The sequence below is a fragment of the Ruditapes philippinarum genome, unplaced genomic scaffold (genome assembly GCF_026571515.1).
Source record: "Ruditapes philippinarum isolate M1 unplaced genomic scaffold, ASM2657151v2 ctg147_1_1_1_1, whole genome shotgun sequence".
Classification (NCBI taxonomy): domain Eukaryota; kingdom Metazoa; phylum Mollusca; class Bivalvia; order Venerida; family Veneridae; genus Ruditapes; species Ruditapes philippinarum.
In genome coordinates this window covers 295,430-319,225 of record NW_026863615.1, presented here as the reverse complement: position 1 = coordinate 319,225, position 23,796 = coordinate 295,430, and the positions used below count along the sequence as shown (strand labels likewise).

Here is a 23,796-nt window from a genome sequence, read left to right as displayed (position 1 = left end):
TCAATTGAAGAAGTTTGATACTAAACTTACAATGTGTAGAACAGTAGTGCAAAAGTCATTTTTCCAAAATTCAACAAAACCCCACCTTTAACCTGCTGGAACAGACATAGATCAGCCTTTACCACCTTAATAGAGCTACTCCAGTATGCACATCCATGCTGTCTGACCAGGCTAGCATTATTTTCATATTTTGATACTAAAATCTAATAAACATCAAATGGACTGTTCCAAATTAATTGGGAGCTGGGTAAATCCATTGCATGAATTCTGCAGTTTAGTGATTAAGATGGTATCAAAACCTTATGATTCATATAAAGAGATCAAATCTTTAATGAAAGTTGTTCTTTAATATATTGCAAATGAAATTTATCTTGTAAAAATGAACATTAAAGAACTATTGTTGATAGTCTTATACTTTAATAGTTTTATTAAATGAGGATGAAATAATTTCTGTCTGACTTTGATACAGTCTATTAAATTGGTCTGGACCAAGAATTGTTTGTTTTTGCAAATTTTGAATGGCAGTTGTTGAATGAGATACTTTACATAAAGACAACAATTGAATAAATAAAATGTTTGAAACAATACTTTGTGTTTTATTTTTAGCTCACCTGTCACAATTTAAAGTGACAGGGTGAGCTTTTGTGATCGCTTTTCGTCCGGCGTCTGTCCGTCCGTCGTCCGTCCGTCGTCCGTCCGTAAACTTTTACTTTAAATGACATCTCCTCATAAACCACTAAGCCAATTTCATCCAAACTTCACAGGAATGTTCTTTTGGTGGTCACCTATAAAAATTGTTCAAAGAATTTAATTCCATGCAGAACTCTGGTTGCCATGGCAACCAAAAGAAAAAACTTTAAATATCTTCTTTTAAAAACCCCAAAGAGCTAGAGCTTAGATATTTGGCATGAAACATCTTCTAGTGAGTGTCTACCAAGTTTGTTCAAATAAATGCCATGGGTTCAAAATTGGCCCCGCCCCAGGGGGTCATTGATTTTCCCTATATGCATATAGTAAAAACTTAAAAAATCTTCTTTTAAAGAACCCAAAGAGCTAGAGCTAAGATATTTAGCATGAAACATCTTCTAATGAGTGTCTAACAACTTTGTTCAAATAAAAGCCCTGGGGTCAAAATTGGCCCCGCCCCAGGGGGTCATTGATTTTCCCTATATGCATATAGTAAAAACTTAAAAAATCTTCTTTTAAGAACCCAAAGAGCTAGAGCTAAGATATTTTTTAGCATGAAACATGTTCTAATGGGTGTCTACAAAGTTTGTTCAAATAAAAGCCCTGGGGTCAAAATTGGCCCCGCCTCGGGGGTCATTGATTTTCCTTATATGTGTATAGCAAAAACTTAAAAAACTCTCTTCTTTGAAAAAACCCATATAGCTAGAGTTTAGATATTAAGCATGAAACATCTTCTAGTGAGTGTCTACAAAGTTTGTTCAAATAAAAGCCCTGGAGTCAAAATTGGCCCCGCCCCAGGGGGTCATTGATTTTCCCTATATGCATATAGTAAAAACTTAAAAAATCTTCTTTTAAAGAACCCAAAGAGCTAGAGCTAAGATATTTAGCATGAAACATGTTCTAATGGGTGTCTACAAAGTTTGTTCAAATAAAAGCTCTGGGGTCAAAATTGGCTCCGCCCCGGGGTCATTGATTTTCCTTATATGTGTATAGCAAAAACTTAAAAAACTCTCTTCTTTGAAAAAACCCATATAGCTAGAGTTTAGATATTAAGCATGAAACATCTTCTAGTGAGTGTCTACCAAGTTTGTTCAAATAAAAGCCCTGGGGTCAAAATTGGCCCCGCCCCAGGGGGTCATTGATTTTCCCTATATGCATATAGTAAAAACTTAAAAAATCTTCTTTTAAAGATCCCAAAGAGCTAGAGCTAAGATATTTAGCATGAAACATGTTCTAATGGATGTCTACAAAGTTTGTTCAAATAAAAGCCCTAGGGTCAAAATTGGCCCCGCCCCGGGGGTCATTGATTTTCCTTATATGTGTATGGCAAAAACTTAAAAATCTTCTTTGAAAAAAACCCAAACAGCTAGAGTTTAGATATTAAGAATGAAACATCTTCTAGTAAGTGTCTACAAAGTTTGTTCAAAATAAAAGCCCTGGGGTTAAAACTGGCCCGCCCCAGAGGTGTCATTGTTTTTAACTATATGTGATAGTAAAAACTTAAAAAATCTTCTTTTAAAAAAACCCAATGAGCTAGAGGTTAGATTTAAGCAGGAAACATATTTTTGTTGGTGTCTACCAAGTTTGTCCAAATAAAAGCCCTTGGTTTAAATTGGCCCTGCCAAAGGGGGGGGGGAGGTCATTGTTTTTCATTATATGTGTGTAGTAAAAACTTAACATCATGAAACATCTTCTAATGGGTGTCTTCCAAGTTTGCTCATATAAAAGCCCTGGGGTTTAAACTGGCCCCGCTCCGGGGGCCTATATACAGGTGAGCAACCTCAGGGCCGTCATGGCCCTCTTGTTTTATTATATCACCTGTCACTTTAAACGACATTTCCTCATAAACCACTTAGCCAATCTCATCCAAACTGCACAGGAATGTTCCTTTGGTAGTCAACTTTAAAAATTGTTCAAAGAATTTAATTCCAAGCAGAACTCTGGTTGCCATGGCAACCAAAAGAAAAAAAAAACTTAAAATATCATCGTTTAGAAAACCGCAAGAGCTAGATCTAAAATATTTGTTATGAAACATCACCTAGTCAGTGTCTACAAAGTTTGTTCAAATAAATGCCCTTGGGTCAAAATTGGCCCCGCTCCGGGGGGGGGGGGGGGGGGGGGTCATTGATTTTCCTTATTTGTATATAGTAATAACTTAAAAAAAAAATTTTTAAAACCCCCAAATAGCTAAATTGCTAGAGCTTAAATATTAAGCATGAAACATCTTCTAGTGGGTGTCTACCAAGTTTCTTCAAATAAATGCCCAGGGGTCAAAATTGGCCCCACCCCTGGGGGTCATTGATTTTCCTTATTAGTCCCCTACCGGTTTAACCGGAGGGGACTTTAGGTTTACCCTCCGTCCGTCTGTCCGTCTGTCTGTCTGTCCGTCTGTCTGTCTGTCTGTCAGTCTGTCAGTCCGTCCGTCCACAAAACTGGATCCCGCGATAACGCAAAAAGTACTGAAAATATTTTTATGAAACTTGATATATGGATAGATGGCAGTATGGAGATTATGCACGTCTTTTTTTTCTTCCTATGTTGAAAGATCTGGTTGCTATGGCAACAAATAGTCTGAAAATATGGCAAATTTAACACATAAACTGGATCCAGTGATATCTCAAAAAGTACTGAAAATATTTTTTATGAAACTTGAAATATGGGTAGATGGCAGTCTGGAGATTATGCACATCTTTTTCTTTTCTTCCTATGTTGAAAATTCTGGTTGCTATGGCAACAAATAGCCTGAATTTCAAGATTTCTGATTTAAATTTTCAGCTTTTTCACTATATGTTCTTTATTTCTTAAGGTGTTTTACTTCAAACTTTAAATATAAGTTTCTGGTCATCAACCACATCATATGTGACAAGGTTTATAACTCTAGCACAAAAAATATCAGTATTACCTCCCTTGAACTTAGATTTTTTAGGGGAAAAAATGTTGTCTTTTTTTAAATAACTTCTTTATTTCCTAATGTATCTACTTCAAACTTCATATATATGTTTCTTATTATCACTCGACATTTTTTGAGAAGGTTAAATACTCTAGCAAGACTATTTCCAGAATTATGTCCCCCTTGAACTTAGATTTTTTTCGAGAAACTGGTATTTTTGACTCCAACTTCTTCATTCCTTATAGGATTTACTTTAAAATCCCACATCGTAATAATATGACAAGGTTGTATAAACATTAATTTCCTTACTAAGCATGGAAACTTAACACATTACTGTGATATAGACAAACTTATTTTATTATGTTTTGTGGTCGATATTTTCAAATACAGACTTCATCCTCAAATTCATTATAAATGGCAATACACAGGAGTGTATGACAATTAAAGAACTTTTTGAGGGACCGGTAGGGGACTACTGTATTGCCCGCAATACTATCAAATGCTTGTTTGTTTATAGTAAACATTTAAAATATATTCTTTTAGAAAACCCAAGAGCTAAATATTTGGCATGAAATATCACATAATGTCTACCAAGTTTGTTCCAATCAATGCCTTTGGGTCAAAATTGGCCCTGGCCGGAGGGGTCATTGATTTGCCTTATTTGTACATAGTAAAAACTTAAAAATACATCTTTTAAAAACCCCAAATAGCTAGAGCTTAGATATTTAGCATGAAACATCTTCTAGTGAATGTCTACCAAGTTTGTTCCAATAAAATCCCTGGGGTTAAAATTGGCCACGCCCCAGGGGGTCATTGATTTTTATTATATGCTTTTTTCTATTTTGTATAGAGTAAAAACTTAAAAGTCTTCTTTTAAAAAACCAAATTTTTCTAGTTAGTGTCTACCAAGTTTGTTTAAATAAAAGCCCTGGGTCAAAATTTGCCCCTCGGGGGGGGGGGGGGGGGGCGCGGAGGGGGTAGGTCGTCATTGTTTTTTCCTATATGTATATAGTAAAAACTTAAAAAATCTTCGTATAAAAACCCCAAAGAGTAAGAGCTCAGATATTTATCATGAAACATCTTCTAATGGCTGTCTACCAAGTTTGTTCAAATAAAAGTCCCTGGTTTAAAATTGGCATTGGCCCAGGGGCCTATATACAGGTGAGCGATTTCAGGGCCATCATGGCCTTCTTGTTTTTTTTGCATTTCAGTTTGACAATAAGTATTCAGTATTAAAATCGTTTAGGTCTGGTCACAGTTCTTTCCCATTCGTTCCCCACTACTACAGTCTACAGTAGTTCTGTTTCATGAAAATGAATAGTTAGGTGTACATGTATGTGTTCTGTTCGTAAAAATCCAGCCAGAATATTAATTATAAAACCTTATAAATACATGTACCAGAATATGACAGTTCTGGCCCGGACTTCAGGGATACAGCCCCATGTCCAGCACAAGTATAATTTTACCAGCTGGGCTGGAATAGTTTCATGTCATTTTCATACGTCATTGTTCGTAGATTGTAGCTAATATACTCCCTTATCTAAAACATTTTAATTATAAATGGAACAATACGGAATAGTGTTTTTAAAACATCAACATTAAAAAGTCAAGGAAATAACACCATTTCACACCTCGGATTAAAAAGCGTTTACACGCTTTTAATAAAATCGGACAGAAAAATATTTTCAATTTATTCTGAGTATATTCCGTGTTTTTTTTTTCTCGATTTTAAGTGCCCAGGTGCAGCTTATGTTGTTGTAATTTAAAAAGTTTTTTAAAGCGTTTGTGCCTCAGCGGGGTTCCTGTAATCGATATATTCTGTTCCTAAAACATAACTGTATCTGACAAGCTTCAGAGTATGCATATCATTCCAATTTGACCATAAATATAGAAAATGAATATTCAAGTTTTTTTTCCTATAAATACGGGGTTTATTTTATCAAGTGGCATGAAAATGAATTTTTCACGAGTGGATGTAGCCACGGGTGAAATGTTATAATTTGCATACCACGGTGGAAATAAATTTTGTATTTTCTGTTATATACTTCTTTGAACTTATAAATCGAAAGACTTTCCCTTAAGTTTGTGCATTGTCCGAATTAAGAAGAAAGTAGTCCGGCAAGATATAACTGAAAATACAGAAAATATGCTTCACTGCCGTCAAAAAAAATTTTTACAGAGAAAAAATGGAAAATGAAAATATGCATTTATTTCATCATCAGTATTTGTCAATATTTCATTCACTAGTATAAGTATATCTAATTATTCATTAGTATATCTTAACTGGCTGATAAATGCAGGTATGACTGTATTATTATCATAATTCCTACTCTCCAGGCTTGAAAAATGTCTGCAACTAAGAGAGACAACTAAAACAACAGTGCATTAATCGTATTTATCTGCACTGTCTGCATGCATATACATGTATATTAAGATTAGTCACGTGCATTTAACATGCCATTGACGAAAACAAAATGGACGCTGTTCAGGTAACTTTAGTTTAAACCATTATATTTTTATTATATTTGTTATTTTAATTGGTTTAACAAAATATGGACGTGCATAATGGGGGTTAAAATTGGCCACGCCCCAGGGATTCATTGATTTTTATTATATGTTTTTTTCTATTTTGTATAGAGTAAAAACTTAAAAAGTCTTCTTTTAAAAAACCAAATTTTTCTAGTTAGTGTCTACCAAGTTTGTTTAAATAAAAGCCCTGGGTCAAAATTGGCCCCTCGGGGGGGGGGGGCGCGGAGGGGGTAGGTCGTCATTGTTTTTTCCTATATGTATATAGTAAAAACTTAAAAAATCTTTGTATAAAAACCCCAAAGAGTAAGAGCTTAGATATTTATCATGAAACATCTTCTAATGGCTGTCTACCAAGTTTGTTCAAATAAAAGTCCCTGGTTTAAAATTGGCATTGGCCCAGGGGCCTATATACAGGTGAGCGATTTCAGGGCCATCATGGCCTTCTTGTTTTTTTTGCATTTCAGTTTGACAATAAGTATTCAGTATTAAAATCGTTTAGGTCTGGTCACAGTTCTTTCCCATTCGTTCCCCACTACTACAGTCTACAGTAGTTCTGTTTCATGAAAATGAATAGTTAGGTGTACATGTATGTGTTCTGTTCGTAAAAATCCAGCCAGAATATTAATTATAAAACCTTATAAATACATGTACCAGAATATGACAGTTCAGGCCCGGGCTTCAGGGCTACAGCCCGAGGTCCAGCACAAGTATAATTTTACCAGCTGTGCTGAAATATTTTCATGTCAGTTGCATGCGTCATTGTTCGTAGATTGTAGCTAGTATATTCCCTTTTCAAAACATTTTAATCATAAATGAATTGTGTTTTTAAAACATCAACATTAAAAAGTCAAGGAAATAACACCATTTTACGCCTCAGATTAAAAAGCGTTTACACGCCTTTAATAAAATCGGACAAGGGATCGGACGGAAAAATATTTTCAATTTATTCATATTCTGAGTATATTCCGTGTGTTTTCGATTTTAAGTGCCCAGGTGCAGTTTATGTTGTTGTAATTTAAAAAAGTTTGTTTTTTTAAGCGTTTGTGCCTCAGCGGGGTTCCTGTAATTGATATATTCTGTTCTTAAAACATAACTGTATCTGACAAGCTTCAGAGTATGCATATCATTCCAATTTGACCATAAATATAGAAAATGAATATTCAGGTTTTTTTCTATAAATACGTGGTTTATTTTATCAAGTGGCATGAAAATGAATATTTCACGAGTGGCTGTAGCCACGGGTGAAATGTTATAATTTGCATACCACGGTGGAAATAAATATTTGTATTTTCTGTTATGTACTTCTTTGAACTTACAAATCGAAAGACTTTCCCTTAAGTTTGTGTATTGTCCAAATTAAGAAGAAAGTAGTCCGGCAAGATACCTGAAAATACAGAAAATATGTTTCACTGCCGTCAAAAAAAAATTTTACAGAGAAAATATGGAAAATGAAAATATGCATTTATTTCATCATCAGTATTTGTCAATATTTCATTTACTAGTATAAGTATATCTAATTATTCATTAGTATATCTTAACTGGCTGATTAATGAAGGTATGACTGTATTATTATCATAATTCCTACTCTCCAGGCTTCTAAAATATCTGCAACTAAGAGAGACAACCTTTAATAACAGTGCATCAGTCGTATTTATCTGCACTATCTGTCTGCATGCATATACATGTATAGTCACGTGCATTTAACATGACATTGAGGAAACAAAATGGACGCTGTTATCAGGTAACTATAGTTTAAACCATTATATTTTAATTTTGATTATATTTGTTATTTTAATTGGTTCAACAAAATATGGACGTGCATAATATAGACAATTTTAAATGTAAGGTTAAAACATGTTATAAAAATAAGCCAGATTGGAGAGGTAATATGTGGTTTAACGGATCGAGTTTTATACTTTCATGGCTTTCTACTCAATGATTGAAATAGATCTGTGTTGAAAACAAGGAAGAAGAAAGTAATATATGCCAGCGTTAAAATAATGCATATTTTTTATTCATTTCTGTTCTCAATATTTGTAATTTCATGATTACATTAATCATTGGTTTTCTGTATCCAGGATAAGAAACCTTTTTAGGAATAACATTTATCAAAAACATATACATTTTATAATCTTTTAACGGGAATTATAACATTATTATGCCAGCAAGATAAAACGAAGATAAAATGAAAAGATAGTTTACATTGCATAATCTTTCCTTATTATTCATTAGATAAACTGTGCATGTAAATCAGATAAGGGTCACGATATGACTGAAGTTTTTAAAGGCCCATTATTTAAAGCTACCTCAGAAATGATTTTAATTTTCTTTTCTTAAAAGCTTTTATATTGCCGATGTCGCCTGAAAGTTTTACAAAAGGTTACTCATTGACCAATTACGTTTTGCTTCTGTGTCCTTTTGGCAATTTGTAATGCAGTTATAGATCTATATGATTTAGAATTTTGTATGGTTGTCAACTTTTGTACATTTTACTACTTTAAAGACAAATAATTTCACCTCCACTCCAATATTCTCAAGTGATGAATCTTCTTGAATCTAAAATGCTGAAAACCCATTATTTAAACATTCTAACACTCTTCATAGTTGTTCCAGAAATTTATGCTGTTTTGCAATATTTTGATGTCCCAGATACGTTATTATGTATAATTATAAGTTTAGTAAATCGATACTTTTGATAGAAATAATGTGTCAATGCTTCAAACACCAGAAATTATGCCTAAACACGTCACAATTGATTCTTTCGAAAGATAAAGTTATCTTCGTGAAAACTGTATTTCTATGAATGGAGAAAAGTAGCAATTTGAAAATGTTTGTACTTCCATATATATGTTTGATGATGCTGATGTCGTAGGAAAATGTATCTGTGCAGTAACGGAAGTTAAAATACAAATTAATTAAATTCTTTGATTGCAAAAAGATAGAAATGTGATTTTAACACAATGTTTTTATACATAAGCATATACCGTTATTAACGATCGTAACTTTTTTGACAAAACTTTTGATAAAACAAGGCTGTTCGGGAAACGGATTGCGGTTTTGTCTTTCTTTGCATAGACAAAGTTGTTTGACAGAAAGTAGCACTCGATCCTACGATTAAAAAAACAACTTCATGTGACACGTTCATCTTTAGAGTTCTGTATACGTAAATTGCGTGGTATGATTCTGGTCTCTTTGAATTAACCAGTATAATACCGTCATTGATACAGAATAATAATCATTAATGAAAAATTAAACACAGCTTTCAAGTCCGTAACGTGATGACCTAGTATTAAGGTGCTTGTTCTGTAATTGGTTTGTGCCATATCAAATTGATAACACTTGACGTTTGGTGACATTTGACAAGTGCAAGGGTCTCTTATATATTCATATATATTTCATTACTTTGTCAAAGAACCCTTTTTAGTGAATAATAACTATGATATCTGATAAAGATACAAATATATATAAACTGTGTAAATTTACAGAGGTCATGATCGTAATGAATAATGAATGAAGTATTCTAGTTTTCCTCATAAAGCCATCCTATTTTGACTGATGAAAGATAAAATGAATAGACTCCGTGTCCTTCTGTGGAATTTGATGTCCCTGGGTGTCAAGGTCACAAAGTTAACATTGGTTTTCGAATTTTCTTTAGACAGTTCATTATGATCTCACATATCTGAACACAAGATGATGGTATTTGCAATATTCTTTCAAGTAAGTCATATATAGCCCAAATATTCCTTTTGAATATATAACGAATTTATATATGACATATTTACATAAATGGCAAATAAATTTTATTCATGAATATTGTCAAAATGTTTACCTTAATTATTTCGGTTGGTACAAATCAGAGAAACTGTAAAGATATATTTAGATTGTAAGAATGTATGCCAGTGTCGTGGATGTCAGTTTATGCATTGGAGATTAAATTTATTTAAACATACATTGCAAAATTGTTAACATCTGTTACATAAGTAAAATACATATAATTGATACCATTTCTCAAGCGAATGCCTGTATTTGCTTAACAGCGATTTCCAAATATTTAACACTTGAAGCAAGTCTTTTATTACAAATATTCTTTGTTTGAATTTCTTTTTTATATCATAAGCCATTACATTGAAAAATATACCACTGTTACAAACATTGCCTTGTTTTTGCAGCTTGTAGATCTGTGCGTAGGCTGTAGTTGTTAGTTTATATTGTGCACAATCATGCTGCATAACGTTTATTCAACTTGCCTCATATACATTATAGACAAGTTATTTGAGGTAAAATATAAAATGTTTGACAGCAAATATCTGACAGTTTAACTTCCGTTACTGTCTCTACATGTAATACTAACAAGTACAAGAAAACATAATTTGATAAAATTGATTACAGTAATATTTTTAGTGTTTTCTTTTTAATATGTAGATCTATATAGATCTAGCTGAATATGAGAAAAGTGCATCACTCTCTCTCTCTTTTTATTCATTTCACAATTGTTTTCTATGCAGAAAATAGTAATGTTTTGAACCTATTTACCTGTTAACTGCAATTATTCTCTGTTTTATTTTTTCCATAAAAATGGTCTTTTGTATCAAGGAATCCTGTATATTTCATATGTAAGATATCTTCTGCTTGCCAGTAGGTGTTATTAATTATTAACTGAGATCTAGAACAGTAAAAGCCTTCATATTTGACCCTGTAAAGAAGTTTAACTTCCGTTTCATTGAAAATAAGGTGTATATTTTGAGTCGTAGCAAGTTTTTAAGTCTATCACATGTGGTGAGATAAGTTGCCTTACATTCTACTTATTGAAAAAGTTGTTAAATCATGAATTGATGTTGATCGGTTTTATTAGCTCACCTGCCACAAAAAGTGACATGGTGAGCTTTTGTGATCGCTTTTCGTCCGTCCGTCCGTAAACTTTTACTTTAAACGACATCTCCTCATAAACCGCTAAACCAATTTCATCCAAACTTCACAGGGATGTTCCTTTGGTAGTCAACCTTAAAAATTGGTCAGATAATTTAATTCCAAGCAGAACTCTGGTTGCCATGGCAACCGAAAGAAAAAAACTTAAAATATCTTCTTTTAGAAAACCGTCAGAGCTGGAGCTTAAATATTTGGCATGAAACATCATCTAGTCAGTGTCTACCAAGTTTGTTCAAATAAATGGGTTCAAAATTGGCCCCGCCCCGGGGGGTCATTGATTTTTCCTTATTTGTGTATAGTAAAAATTAAAAAAAAATTCTTTTAAAAACCCCAAATAGCTAGAGCTTAGATATTAAACATGAAACATCTTCTAGTGGTAGTCTACCAATTTTGTTCAAATAAAAGCCCTAGGGTAAAAATTGGCCCTGCCCCAGGGGTCATTGATTTTCCCTATTTGTATATAGTAAAAACTTAAAAATTCTTCTTTTAAAGAACCAAAAGAGCTAGAGCTAAGATATTTAGCATGAAACATCTTCTAATGGGTGCCTACCAAGTTTGTTAAAAAAAAGGCCCTTGGGTTAAAATTGGCCCCGCCCCAGGGGTCATTGATTTTCCTTGTATGTGTATAGTAAAAACTTAAAAAAATCTTCTTATAAAAACCCAAAGAGCCAGAGTTTAGCTACTAAGCATGAAATATCTTCTAGTGAGTGTCTACCAAGTGTGTTCAAATAAAAGCCATAGGGTCAAAATTGGCCCCTCGGGGGGGGGAGTCATTGTTTTTCCTTATATGTATATAGTAGAAACTTAAAAAATCTTCTTATAAATCCCCCAAAGAGGTAGAGCTTAGTTATTTATCATGAAACATCTTCTAGATCTAATGGGTGTCTACCAAATTTGTTCAAATAAAAGCCCCTTGTTTAAAATTGCCCTTGGCCAAGGGGCCTATCTACTGGTTGGGGAGATAACTTCGGCTGGTTGATAAACTCGGCTTTTTAAAATTAAATCGAGTTATCGGAATTTTTAATCTAATCAAGCTCACCATCTCATACTATCGCTGGAATTCGACAATATCTGGAAATTTTGACAAGTTTGGTAAGATATTTAAAAAATTACACAGACTTTTACCTGTTTGTTTACAAAACATGCCTATAAAAAGTACGGGAATCCCATTGTTGTGCGCATGTGCAGCAGATGCTCATTTTGAGGCCTGCACAGGGGTACTTTTATATATTGACCGATTACCGGTAAAGCAGACGACGTTTACGCATACATTTTGTAAATGAAATTCAGACTCACTTTTTTCTTGCTAACTCAGAAAAAAAGGCTGATTACACAGTGGAATGGATTGAAAGACTGATGTTAAATGCTCCTTTTATATGTTATTGTGTAGGTTGAATACCACTAAATTAATTTCTTCTGCACTCTGTTAAGCTAAGCAAATATAAATTTGAATCACTAATTCTTTAACTACATATTTCGTTATACGTTAATAAATGATAATGCATGTGTTTTTACGTAAAAATTATTTATATGTTACATAGTACGTTGCATATAAATATCGTGTTTTATTTCATGCTTTCCAGTGTTTTATTGTAATATATCAGATGATTATATTCTGATAAACCACTAGTGAAATTTATAAAATATAATTTTCACTGTAGCCGGACTATATCTGAATGCGGATGAACAGAAAATCATAACTAAATGGAATAACAGGCAGAAATAAATGCCGTCATACGTAAATTTTGCTTCTTTAGGAAAAGAAAGTCAATGTCATCATAGATCATGTTAGAAATTTAACAAAATTAGAGAAATTCAACGGAACTAGATTTCAAAACTGATGATGTGACGTCATGATATATATGACGTCACAAAGGAGAATGCGTGATGTTACGCGGCAAAATCAGTAAAAATTACTTAAAATCGCTGAAAAAGCATAAAATAAAAAGAAAATTTATTTGTTTTACATATAAGATTGAAATATATTTCATTCGTGAACACCAGCTATTATATTTTCACTCGTGGCTACGCCACTCGTGAAAATATTGCATCTGGTGTTCACTCAGTGAAATTATATTTCAATCTTACATGCAAAACAAACAAATATCCTCTATATCATAGATATTCATTAATTTATATACTAATGTAATTCAACAATTTTGGTAACAAATATTTTTTATTTGACATAAATGAACAGCAAAGAAATAATAAAATGTATAAAAATGTTATTTACGTTTTAACTTACTCATTTAAGAAGAAAAACAAAGAGCCGGAATTATCTACTCGCGCGCGTTAAAAATATCCTTTTTACGTACCTCTTCCAGGGCCTCTCAAAATGACCCGTTATATTTCTAAATAAAACTTTTATGGTGATACGGCAAAATCGAAGAGCTGAAGTTTATTATGGTGCAAGATTCATCAGAATACGTAAACAAATAAATGAAATATGCCCCCAAAACACTGATTTTCGGCCGAGTTTATCTCCCAAACCAGTACAGGTGTGCGTGGGCCATCATGGCCCTTGTGTATCATTTTTCATATCTGAAAACAGCATAAATTTCTGGAATGACTGTTAACACTATTATATATATTCCACTATCAAACGGTTAGGGCAAACAATTGCATTATTTTACGATATAATTATCCACATCATGAAAAACGAATACTTCCACGTCATATTACGTCATGTATGACGTCAATAAAAATAATGACGTCATGAAAATTATTTCTTCGCCTACTGTATTCTGCGATAACGTGGTAAAAGGGGCAGGTAATCCAGACTACATATTTTTATCAATTCTGGTTTTTATAAGATTGTCAGAATGGAAATAGATATTTTTTCTTATATTATGTTTTATAAAAAATTGTCGGTTTAAATTTCGGTCGTTCAAAGGTTTAGAAATAAATCAGCATTCGTGATTATATTCCTGCGCATTTAAACTCAAACGAACAATGCACTCATAATTGATATCTATTTTCTTTATATAAAACTATTTTGTCCTATCTAAAGAAGATTGTTTTTCGTTTCTGAAGCATAATGTCCTTAAATGTTTAATTAAGTTTAAACCTACTTTCAAACTATTTAGTTTCGGAGATTTTTATTTAAGAATTGTGTTTTCCGTGCAGTGTCTATTTAGACTACAGAAACCAAAGTCTTCGCTGACTTTCTATGTGGCATAGACATGTTACTTTGAAAGCACTCAAAAAGTTAAACATGTTAATTATTCATGAGTGCGAAACTCGCTATACATAACTGATCAATTCACCTTTCTTTGAAATTTCAGAGGAACTTTTTGTGTTCTTCAAACCATTGAGTAGATGAAACATGAGTGATACAGACAGCAATAGCGACACGGAAGACTTAATTGAGACAAGCGGCGATGACGATGATGAAGACTTAGGTAATCCTGATTACAAGAACTGGGTCAGAGCCGCCAAGGGCCTAGAGTATCTACAACAGGGACTTGCTCCTTTTGTTTCTACAGAAATCACTGAAAACGTTACAAATTTCTTCAAGGGTTTGCCTCTCGCATCGGGACAAGTTAATTGCAATCAATGCACTAAAGCAAATTTACTTGCCGACCACCCAGCCGGAAAATGTAACAGCAAAGATAGGAACAAATGTTACTGTAACATACAGAAAAACAAAAGAAGGCTATGTCCAAATGGTATTTGTAGTAAGCTGTATCACTTTATTGTGCAGGAGCATAGAAGTAACGACCCACTCTGGTTAAATTCAGACATTGCAAAATGGTGCTCAGATGTATGGTTTGTAGCAAAATGCTTCATGACATCAAGTTGTGGTACTGCCAATTCAGCACAATCCACGGACGCTGCAGGACTTCTTAGTATTGTTGTGAATGCAAAGTTCTTCCAACAGAAGTTAACATGTAAGATAGATCCGGGGAAAGATGATTTCTCTAAGGTACTAACTAGTATGCCATTTTGTCTATATATTTTTACGTTTTTCAAATTATTGATTTCCGCATGGGTGTTTAATGGTTGATAAGTTACATCTTCGTAGTTTTTTTTATTTGTTTTTGTCATTATTACTTTATACTAACTGAGATCCGTGTTCAAAATGTCTTGTTTATAGCGAAATGTATGTGTGACGACTTGCCATTGCAAAGAACGTCCAAATGATAATAGAAAAATATTTTATGTGTGTTTCGTCGATCTGTGGATTTTACATAACAGAAAGGATATTATTATAAGGATAATTGCATTAACAAACACCTAAACATAAGACATGAATAAAAAACTTACATACAAAATTTTAAATAATATAGGTTAAGAATTCGAAAATATCAATGAAAGGCAACCTTTTTTATGTTGATTAAAAGTAAAAAAAAAGAAGAGATTATGCAATGAATTCGTATAATCTCAAGTAAATGATTTGCAAAAACAAAATTGTCCCAGGAAGACTATTGTTTAATAACTATATCAAAGTGATTGATAATACATAGGAAAATTGGTAGGTTTTGTCTATTTATATACTTTTATTTGATGAATTATTATGTCAAAGATAATTTTATATCCATGTCTCTTTTGCAAGGCTCGGAATGCAAGAAACGAAATACTACACAAAGCAGAAATGAAGTTGTCTGAACAGGAATTATTTTACTACATCGACCTGTTTGTAGCGGTGTTACACGACCCTAAAACTCTTCTTAACGACAAAGATGCACAAGATGCTGTTAAAAAGTTATTTAAAGTAAGTATTGAATCTATTTTTAAGCCAGGGTTTTCCAAAAAAGAAACTATTCTATTTTAATGACTTTTTCAACAAGACATTAGTTTATATATTTTGCTTATTTTATTGATGCACAAATTTTCATGCAGTTTTGATTTCGCTTATCTAGTTGAAAGACAATCAAATTCATATAAACATGGGAGAGAAGAAGAAGATTCTATTGGCTAGGGAAGAGGCATTGAAAGCCTTGAAAACAATCGAAGAAGAAAAAGAGAAAGCTTTAGAGAATATAATCACCACAAGAGATGATACTCTCCAATGCATTGAAGACAAAAAATTAGAAGTTCTAGATGAACTTGAAGAAGTCAGAGCAGATGTTATTTCTGGCAGTGAAATGAAAATTGCTAAAACGGTTGAAGATGTAGCTATGATAGATGAAAGATTGAAACAAGTAGAAGAATATCTAGAAAATATCAAGAAGCAGGTAAAGTCGCTTTTTAAGAAACATTTTATTTGATGTTATTAAGAATCTGGGCAGTTTATAATATGTTCCAGTATGACTGAAATTATTTTTGTTTTTATTATCTAATATCTACCATGCCCATGGTAAATTCAAAATAATAATGAGAACAACAAAACTTTGTCAAACAATAAAAAAACTTACTTTCCTGGAAGGATTAATAAGTAATGATGAAAATGAAACAAACGTCGTTGATTCATGTTACTTTGTGGCTTTTCTAATCACATTAATTTATTGTATTGTAGGAAATTAAACGTTGCATTTCGAGAAGTCATAGCAAAGATGAAATTCAAGACACAGGTCAGTTATGAGATAAATGTTAAAAAATATAACCGTTCTTTATGCAAATAACTTTCATCATTTATTTATTTTTATTTCAAAAGTTTTTTATATATGATAATCATATATATATATCAGTAAAACATCAGTAAAAATAAAACCAGCAGGAGTTCAAACGCTACATACCGTTAATGCAATGACCAATATAGAGAGGAATAAAAAAGTTTGAATAATTATTTGCATAATAAGTATTAAAAATGTTTAATTGTCATTTGAAGATGTTGATGATTTAACTTGCGAATGCAACGAAAAAAGTGAAATTAAAAGTTTTCTTAATTATCATTTTATATCAATAATGAGTTGGATGTATAAGTTTTGTTTTTGCTCCGTGTATATACACATTTGTTTTGTTGTCAAACAGGAGCAGCATGTGACCATTATTATGGAAATACTGAAATAAAGACAGGTATATACATTTTCATGCATAATGTCACCTTAGTACAATAACTGATAAACTTAAATTTTGAAGGACTTCAAATGTGACGATAAGCTAATATGGAAATGTTGATTTAAGTTTAGGTATAATTTATTTTAGCGTTGTTTTGAATACAAGTTTAAATTATTTATTTGACCTCCGCTCCATAAGTAACCAGTACTGGTGTTATACTCGTTACATTCGAAGAATCGAACCTGCAGTCCCTGGATTTATAAACAAACACCTTAATTTTTATCAATGATAAATAAGGTTATTAAACACAAATATGGAGTTGTTAAACAAATACAAAGAGGTCACTCCCTTTCACTCAATTCCTGATGCAATCGATTTATTTGTAAAAAAGACCTGATATTTTGTAAAATACATCATATGAACTCATTTAGAACGTTTTGACCAATACAAGAAATATTAGTAAAAATCTAAAGGTAAAATTCTTTATAAACTTTTGACAAAGATTCAATAATTTTGGCCTCGGGATGCGGATTATTCATGAATGTTTCCAATCAGTTCTGTAGTACCACGTGTATCATTCTATTGTAGATGAAGATACAATTGTAAATGTAGAGGATGCTGATGTTTCATTGAGAGATTATCAGAAAGAACTTGCTGAAGAAGGGGTGAAGGGAACAAATGTGGTAATAATGGCGCCTACAAACTCCGGAAAGACACGAGTGGCGTGTAAAATAACGCAGGTATGACAGAGCTTTAGTGTTCAAATACTCATTGAAAATAGGATGTTGATAAACTTTCTGTAATTCGATTTTTGTTTAAACTAGATGACATTGATAAAAAGAAAAAAGAACTTGATATTTATAAAAAGTTAAGAACATATACCCGACGACTTGTCTTTAATTTTTCTAATTTTCTGTGCTTCGTTATGTATTACATATAGATCATATCATTAATGACAAGCAAATGACGCATGACGGTAATGATTAGTTCCTTATTGTTCCAGGAACATTTACGGAAAAAGAGGGACGGAAAAGTTATATTTTTAGTAGAGAACGAAGCTCTAGCCTATCAGCAAGGAAAGGTGTTCAGTAAACTCCTTCCTGCTTATAGAACAAAGGTGATCAGTGGAACCGTTCAAAGAGATAAAAAGATGTTTCTTAAAGACTTCATACACATGTACGATTATTTAAACTTTGTTACACTTTTATTCACAACTTATTTTCATGTATTTTATAATCCTGATATTTAATAATAACTGCACCAGCTTTCATTTCGTAAAGTCCGTCTGATATAAAACACATAAACATGTTATATTTGGATCTAAAACATCATGTTCATTACCTTGTCCAGACTGATAATTTCCAATGCCAATTCATTATGTTTATATAGTACTTGTAAAATCCCCATTATGTTTATATAGTAGAAATTTAATTTGAACGTATCAGTAACTAAATATCTTATCTATTTTCAGGAGGGACATACTCGTTGTAACAGCACAGATCTTGTTAAATTCATTAAAGACCAAAGAAATTGACAGCCTAGTACAATTTTCTCTCATTGTGTTTGACGAATGTCACCATGCCCATGATTTGCATCGATATAATGAAATAATGGGCCATTATATTGATCTGAAATTGCAAAATGTTTCACCACTTCCACAGGTGGGTTTTCTTATTACATTGTGAATTTCAATCATCTCTAAATTAGCGTCATCCCCAGTGTTTACCAAGTTTCTGTTTGCTGCCTCACTGGATGTCTTTCCATTGGTATACTGTTTTATCCAGTTTCAGTTTAGGCCCTTACTGTGTGTCTTTTCCCTTGGTAATATATCCCTCCCTACTCCGTTAATCCTCTGTATTTTACCCATTTTCCCAATCTAGGGTTACACTAGGTGTCTTTCCATTGATACTGTACCCCTGCCCCGTCCTCTCCCTCATTTACCCAGGTTCCGTTTAGTTCCACATTTGGTGTCTTTTCTCTAGGTAAATCCCTCTCCCCGTATTTTACCCAGTCTCCATTTGACTGCCTTTCCGTTGGCTGAAGGCTTATATTCACTTCATACCATCTTATATCATTTTCCGTTTGGTGCCTCTATTGGTGCATTTCAATTGGTACTGTATCACTGCTCCCTCCTCACCCGTATTATACCCAGTCTCCGTTTTTTATCTCACTTTGTGGCTTTCAAGTGCTACTGTGTAGTTGAATGCTATCGGAGCAGCTTTCTGTGAGCACCACTTTCACTCTTTAATTTTTCAACAACGTACTTAGCTGTCGAAGCAAAATTGATCATTTATTATAATGAAGACGGAAAATGAAATAGGTATATAATTGTGAAGATGATATGAAACAAAATAAAACAAACATGTTTGTACGTTCTAAAGTATTAACGATTACAGCATTTCCTCATTTTGATTACCATCTTACTCAGAAGGAGAAGACAAATTACATTGACCTTTTTCTCAAAAACAATTTGATACATGTACATGTATATCATTTATAAATATTAAATTTTCAGGTTGTTGGTCTAACTGCATCGCTAGGCGTAGGCGGAAATTCGGATCCTAAAGCTGCCATGGATCACATGGAAAAACTTCTTACAAATTTGGACGCTGCATTTCTATGTACAGTTAAACGAAACAAAGAAGGACTCCAAAAAATAGAAAACAGAGCAAAAGAGCGTAAAAGAATAAATTGTTCTATTCATGACAGAAAATCGTTTAAAATACTAGTACTATTTATTTGACACTTTGCTTTGTAAAGATGATAGCAATGCCAGTTTTTGTTATTTATCAACAATTAACAAGTGTAAATTTACTAATTGAAACATAAAATAATGAACTACTGGTATATAGAATAATCCAACATTATTTCTAATCTAATTTAGATATTGTGGTTGCTGAAGCAAGAGTCGATGATTTATACAAGAAAGCGATTCTTGAAAACATGCATGCTATTGATGGTTACATGATAAATCACCCAAGTAAGTGTCAACCCGCAATTATACTACATAAACATGTAAAAAGAGTGTTTAGTACAAGATCTTATCATAGATCTATTGTTTGATTTGTTTTACTTCTTTTATCTAAGACTCATCTAAGACTATCCAAGAATGGAATGTTTCAATATATTTTTCACATACTAGACTAAAATAAATCCAGAATGATCTTAGGCGTTCGGCAAGATAAAGTAAACCCATTTAGTTAAAGTTAGTATGTGATTTTACTTGGAATGCCAATTTCCATATTAAGTTTACATTCATAAGGTTTATCGGAGGTTCCTCAAGCGTCAGAACTAAAGAATAAATGTCGAGTCCCTTCGTCGGCGGGCGATACGCCTTTCCAAAATTGGCTCAGTGATTTCAAAAAGGCGCTCGGTGATGTTCATTCACAACGTGTTCGAAGAATGATGTTTCCATGCTTGGAGCATTTAGAGGTATACATTCAAACAAGTTGTACATAGCCCTTCATGACGAAACCTTATCGGGTACTTACATAACTGAAATATAAGAGAATTATTGCAATTTTCTGTTGTCCGTGCGGATTATGCATGATTGATTTAATGGATTATTTTTTAAATTAATTTCTTTGTAATTCACTGATAAAAAGAATGTCATTAACTTTTTGATTGTGTATGTTTAAAGTGTGAAATTGAATAAATGTTTATTGAATATGCCTGGTGAAACCGTATTCGGACACAATATAAGCTTGTGAATTATTAATATAAATACTGCTTTGTCCATTATCTACTGTAGATGCAATAAAAATATTTAATATTTTCTTTACTGTATCTGATTCCTGTATATGCCTGTATGTTATGTCTTTGTTATTTCACTTAATTGATTTAGATATACAATAAATCCTTGATGGTTCATGCTGATGCTAGAATAAAAGATGCGCGAGCAGTTCTTGTGGAATTTATGGAAGAGCATCAGTATAAGACAGACAAAACGGGCAAAAATGAAACTGATAAAATGCTTCTTGAACTATACGAAAGTAAGAAATGCATCATACTGCTTTAAAGTGACAAAATCGTGTATAAAATTAATATAATGTGAAGTATTTTTCGTTTACTGAAATTCTAAACTATCGGTTATTTTGGCAGATATTTTATTTGGTCAATTTAGTCAAATTTTAGGTTACTAGTATTTTGGATTTGTATATTCATTAATGTTTATGTTCATATTTTTTCATTTCCTTTCTCTTTTATGTAGAACATATATTTTTTTCTTTACTGTTACTTCTTACTATTAGGTGTCGCTTTTTGTATTCATGCTCTTTTCATGATATAGAGCATTTTTGGCGGATTTCAGTATAGTTTTGACATCGTGTTGTAGACACTTCGTTTAAAATTAAAATATTTTTATCTAACAGATTTGAAAGCCAAATCATTCGACAATGAACCAGAAAATCCTAAACTCTTGAAGCTGGGGGAACTTATCATCAATATTCTTGGCAACGACAAACATGCAAAAGGAATAGTATTCGTGAAAACAAGGGATCTTGCAAAAGCTATAAGCAACTGGATGAATGAGACCGACAATCTGAAGCAATTTAATGCTAAGGAATGTGTTGGACAGGCCGCGTCGTTGATAAAAGGGTATTCTGGTTTTGCTTAACCCTCCCGGGTTTTTTTTTTTCCGTTTTACATAAACTTGTTGCTTTCTGATTCTTTCTCATATCCTTGTTTGTAGTATGATAATAATTTCGTGAAAGTTAATGTCAAAGATGAAATATTTGATTGAGAGGAATTGTCTTAATATAGGATGTTATACTTTATACTAGATTATATTGGCAGTTTTATTTTTCATATTGTACCACATAGTTTCCTTTTTTATTTGTTTTTCTTCGTTTTCAGTGTCGTCTCAAACCCACAACTAAACAACATTTCGTATGTATTGAACAAAACAACTTTAAATAAATAGATATCATTGAACTTTTGCCAATCTTATTAACATGTTTTCGTATAGATAGTTGAAATAGTAATATTTTTTTTAAGGAATTTAATTCGAAATGTTATCTGTATTTCGAGGTATGACACGAGCAAAGCAGAAGAATGTGTTGGAGTACTTTAGAGGTGGACATCATAAACTGATTATTGCTACATCTATAGTAGAAGAGGGCATTGACATCACAATGTGTAACCTGGTCATCCGGTATGAGCATGTGACAAATGAGATCGTTCGATTACAGTCCCGAGGTATGAAATGTTATTTCAACTTTTTAATGGTATAAAAGAACAAATAATGAATGTCTTTATTCGGTTTGAATCCCTTGTGTTAAAAATTCGTTTATAGCATACTCGCTTATAGCGTAAACTCAGTTTAATGAAACCGCCATAATAAGGTCCGAAACATCGATTCACCTCTATTATCAGGATGTTTATAGTTAACTGTGAAAAATTATTTTAGTTTCATTTAGTTTCAAACGTTGACAAGATTGGCATACAGACATTTCCCGATAGCACTCAAACATGATGCATGTACATTGATACTTTTACCAAAATGAAGTGTCTAAGCATTATAATAACTAAAAACAACATCAGCTGGGTTAGAAAGTAGAAACATCTACCGTAGCATGCCAAAGGCGAAGAAATGTGTTATGTGTATTTTACTAATCCTAGGAATAAAGCAATTAATTTATCGCCATTTTAATGTATTTCAGGACGAGCCAGAGCTGCAAATAGCAAGTATTATGTATTAACCGAAGCTGGATCTTGGATCGTAGGAAAAGAGGAAAAGAACAAAATGCTTGAAGGTCTGATGAATCAAATTGTGCCACTGTTACAGGCTAAAATTGAAAAGGATCCACTCGCTTGGCAACAACGTCTAACTGAAAGACAAAAATACATGAAACAACTTGAAGAGGAAAGAAATGAGAGAGATCGCAAAGCAAAAATGGAGCAAGGTGTTAAAGAATTGCACTGCTTTAAATGCAGCAAGTTTATTTGTTTATCTTCTGACATCCGTAGAATCAAAGGCACTCAGCATGTTGTCATCGATCAAGATGTGCAAAAACGTATCACCTGGACAAGAAAGCCAATTCCTAAATTTAAGAATGACGACCTTAAATTTGATGGCACTACCTTATGTGGAAACAGCACCTGTAAACAAAAGCTAGGAGGGGTGTGCGAATATATGGGCATTGAGTTCCCTTTGATTGCAATAACTTATTTTCTTGTCGTTGATGAAAACAATAAAGGTAGAACATTTAAAAAGTGGAAAGACGTAAATTTCGATATTGAAGATTACAGTTTAGAACAATTCCAAGAAATTGTTGATGAGAGAAAATGATGCTGCTGATTTTTATATTTGGTAATGTTGCAATGATTATCACCTGACGCAATTACGCTAAATTTTAAATAATTTGTGATAGAAGTATTAAAATACAATGTGGAATTTAGACTTTTATAAACAACACTAATTCGCTATAACTGTACTAATTGTCAAACATAAAAAGCAAGAGATGGCTAAGCTGTAAGGGGCCAGTGAATAACTGTATTGAAACTGTAACTGGACAATGAAAATAAAAAGCTGTTAAAACTAAAATTTATAGAAGTGTTGAAGCTTAATGGCCTTTAAACTACGTTTACAACTTTTCTTAATACAATGAAAATGAATAAACTAAGTAAGACATTTGACTTTATTACTATATTTATTTTGATTAAATATACTTAAAGTACATTACAAACCCTCCAACATAATAATGAGTAAATGATTTACTAGATATGTTACATTTAATAAAAGGTGCAATAAATTGAGATGCTTATATGTTTGTTGTTCGTTTTTTTCTTTTCTTTTCTTTTTTTATAGGTAAGCATTTACCCCG

The 23,796-nt window shown here is 32.6% G+C and overlaps 1 protein-coding gene across 1 annotated transcript; it reads left to right on the top strand.

Annotated features, from left to right (window-relative positions):
* The first annotated feature begins 7,787 nt into the window (after window positions 1-7,787).
* Window positions 7,788-23,739, top strand: LOC132722737 (ATP-dependent RNA helicase DHX58-like). The gene is made up of 16 exons (XM_060707279.1): window positions 7,788-7,847; window positions 14,317-14,957; window positions 15,588-15,746; window positions 15,895-16,209; window positions 16,491-16,545; window positions 16,946-16,990; window positions 17,561-17,712; window positions 17,976-18,148; window positions 18,444-18,633; window positions 19,488-19,650; window positions 19,857-19,952; window positions 20,235-20,404; window positions 20,817-20,964; window positions 21,343-21,568; window positions 21,975-22,168; window positions 22,633-23,739. Exons 2-16 carry the CDS (start codon window positions 14,358-14,360, stop codon window positions 23,259-23,261), a joined length of 3,315 nt encoding a protein of 1,104 aa, XP_060563262.1. The 5' UTR covers window positions 7,788-7,847; window positions 14,317-14,357; the 3' UTR covers window positions 23,262-23,739.
* Window positions 23,740-23,796: the final 57 nt, after the last annotated feature.

What these genes read in the sequence shown, in the direction of transcription:
- LOC132722737 (XM_060707279.1), top strand. Translation starts at nt 14,358, where the DNA reads ATGAGTGATACAGACAGCAATAGCGACACGGAAGACTTAATTGAGACA. An exon ending in TAGAAAATATCAAGAAGCAG is followed by an intron (nt 16,210 to 16,490) that starts GTAAAGTCGCTT and finishes ATTGTATTGTAG; the next exon opens with GAAATTAAACGTTGCATTTC. An exon ending in AAATACTGAAATAAAGACAG is followed by an intron (nt 16,991 to 17,560) that starts GTATATACATTT and finishes ATTCTATTGTAG; the next exon opens with ATGAAGATACAATTGTAAAT.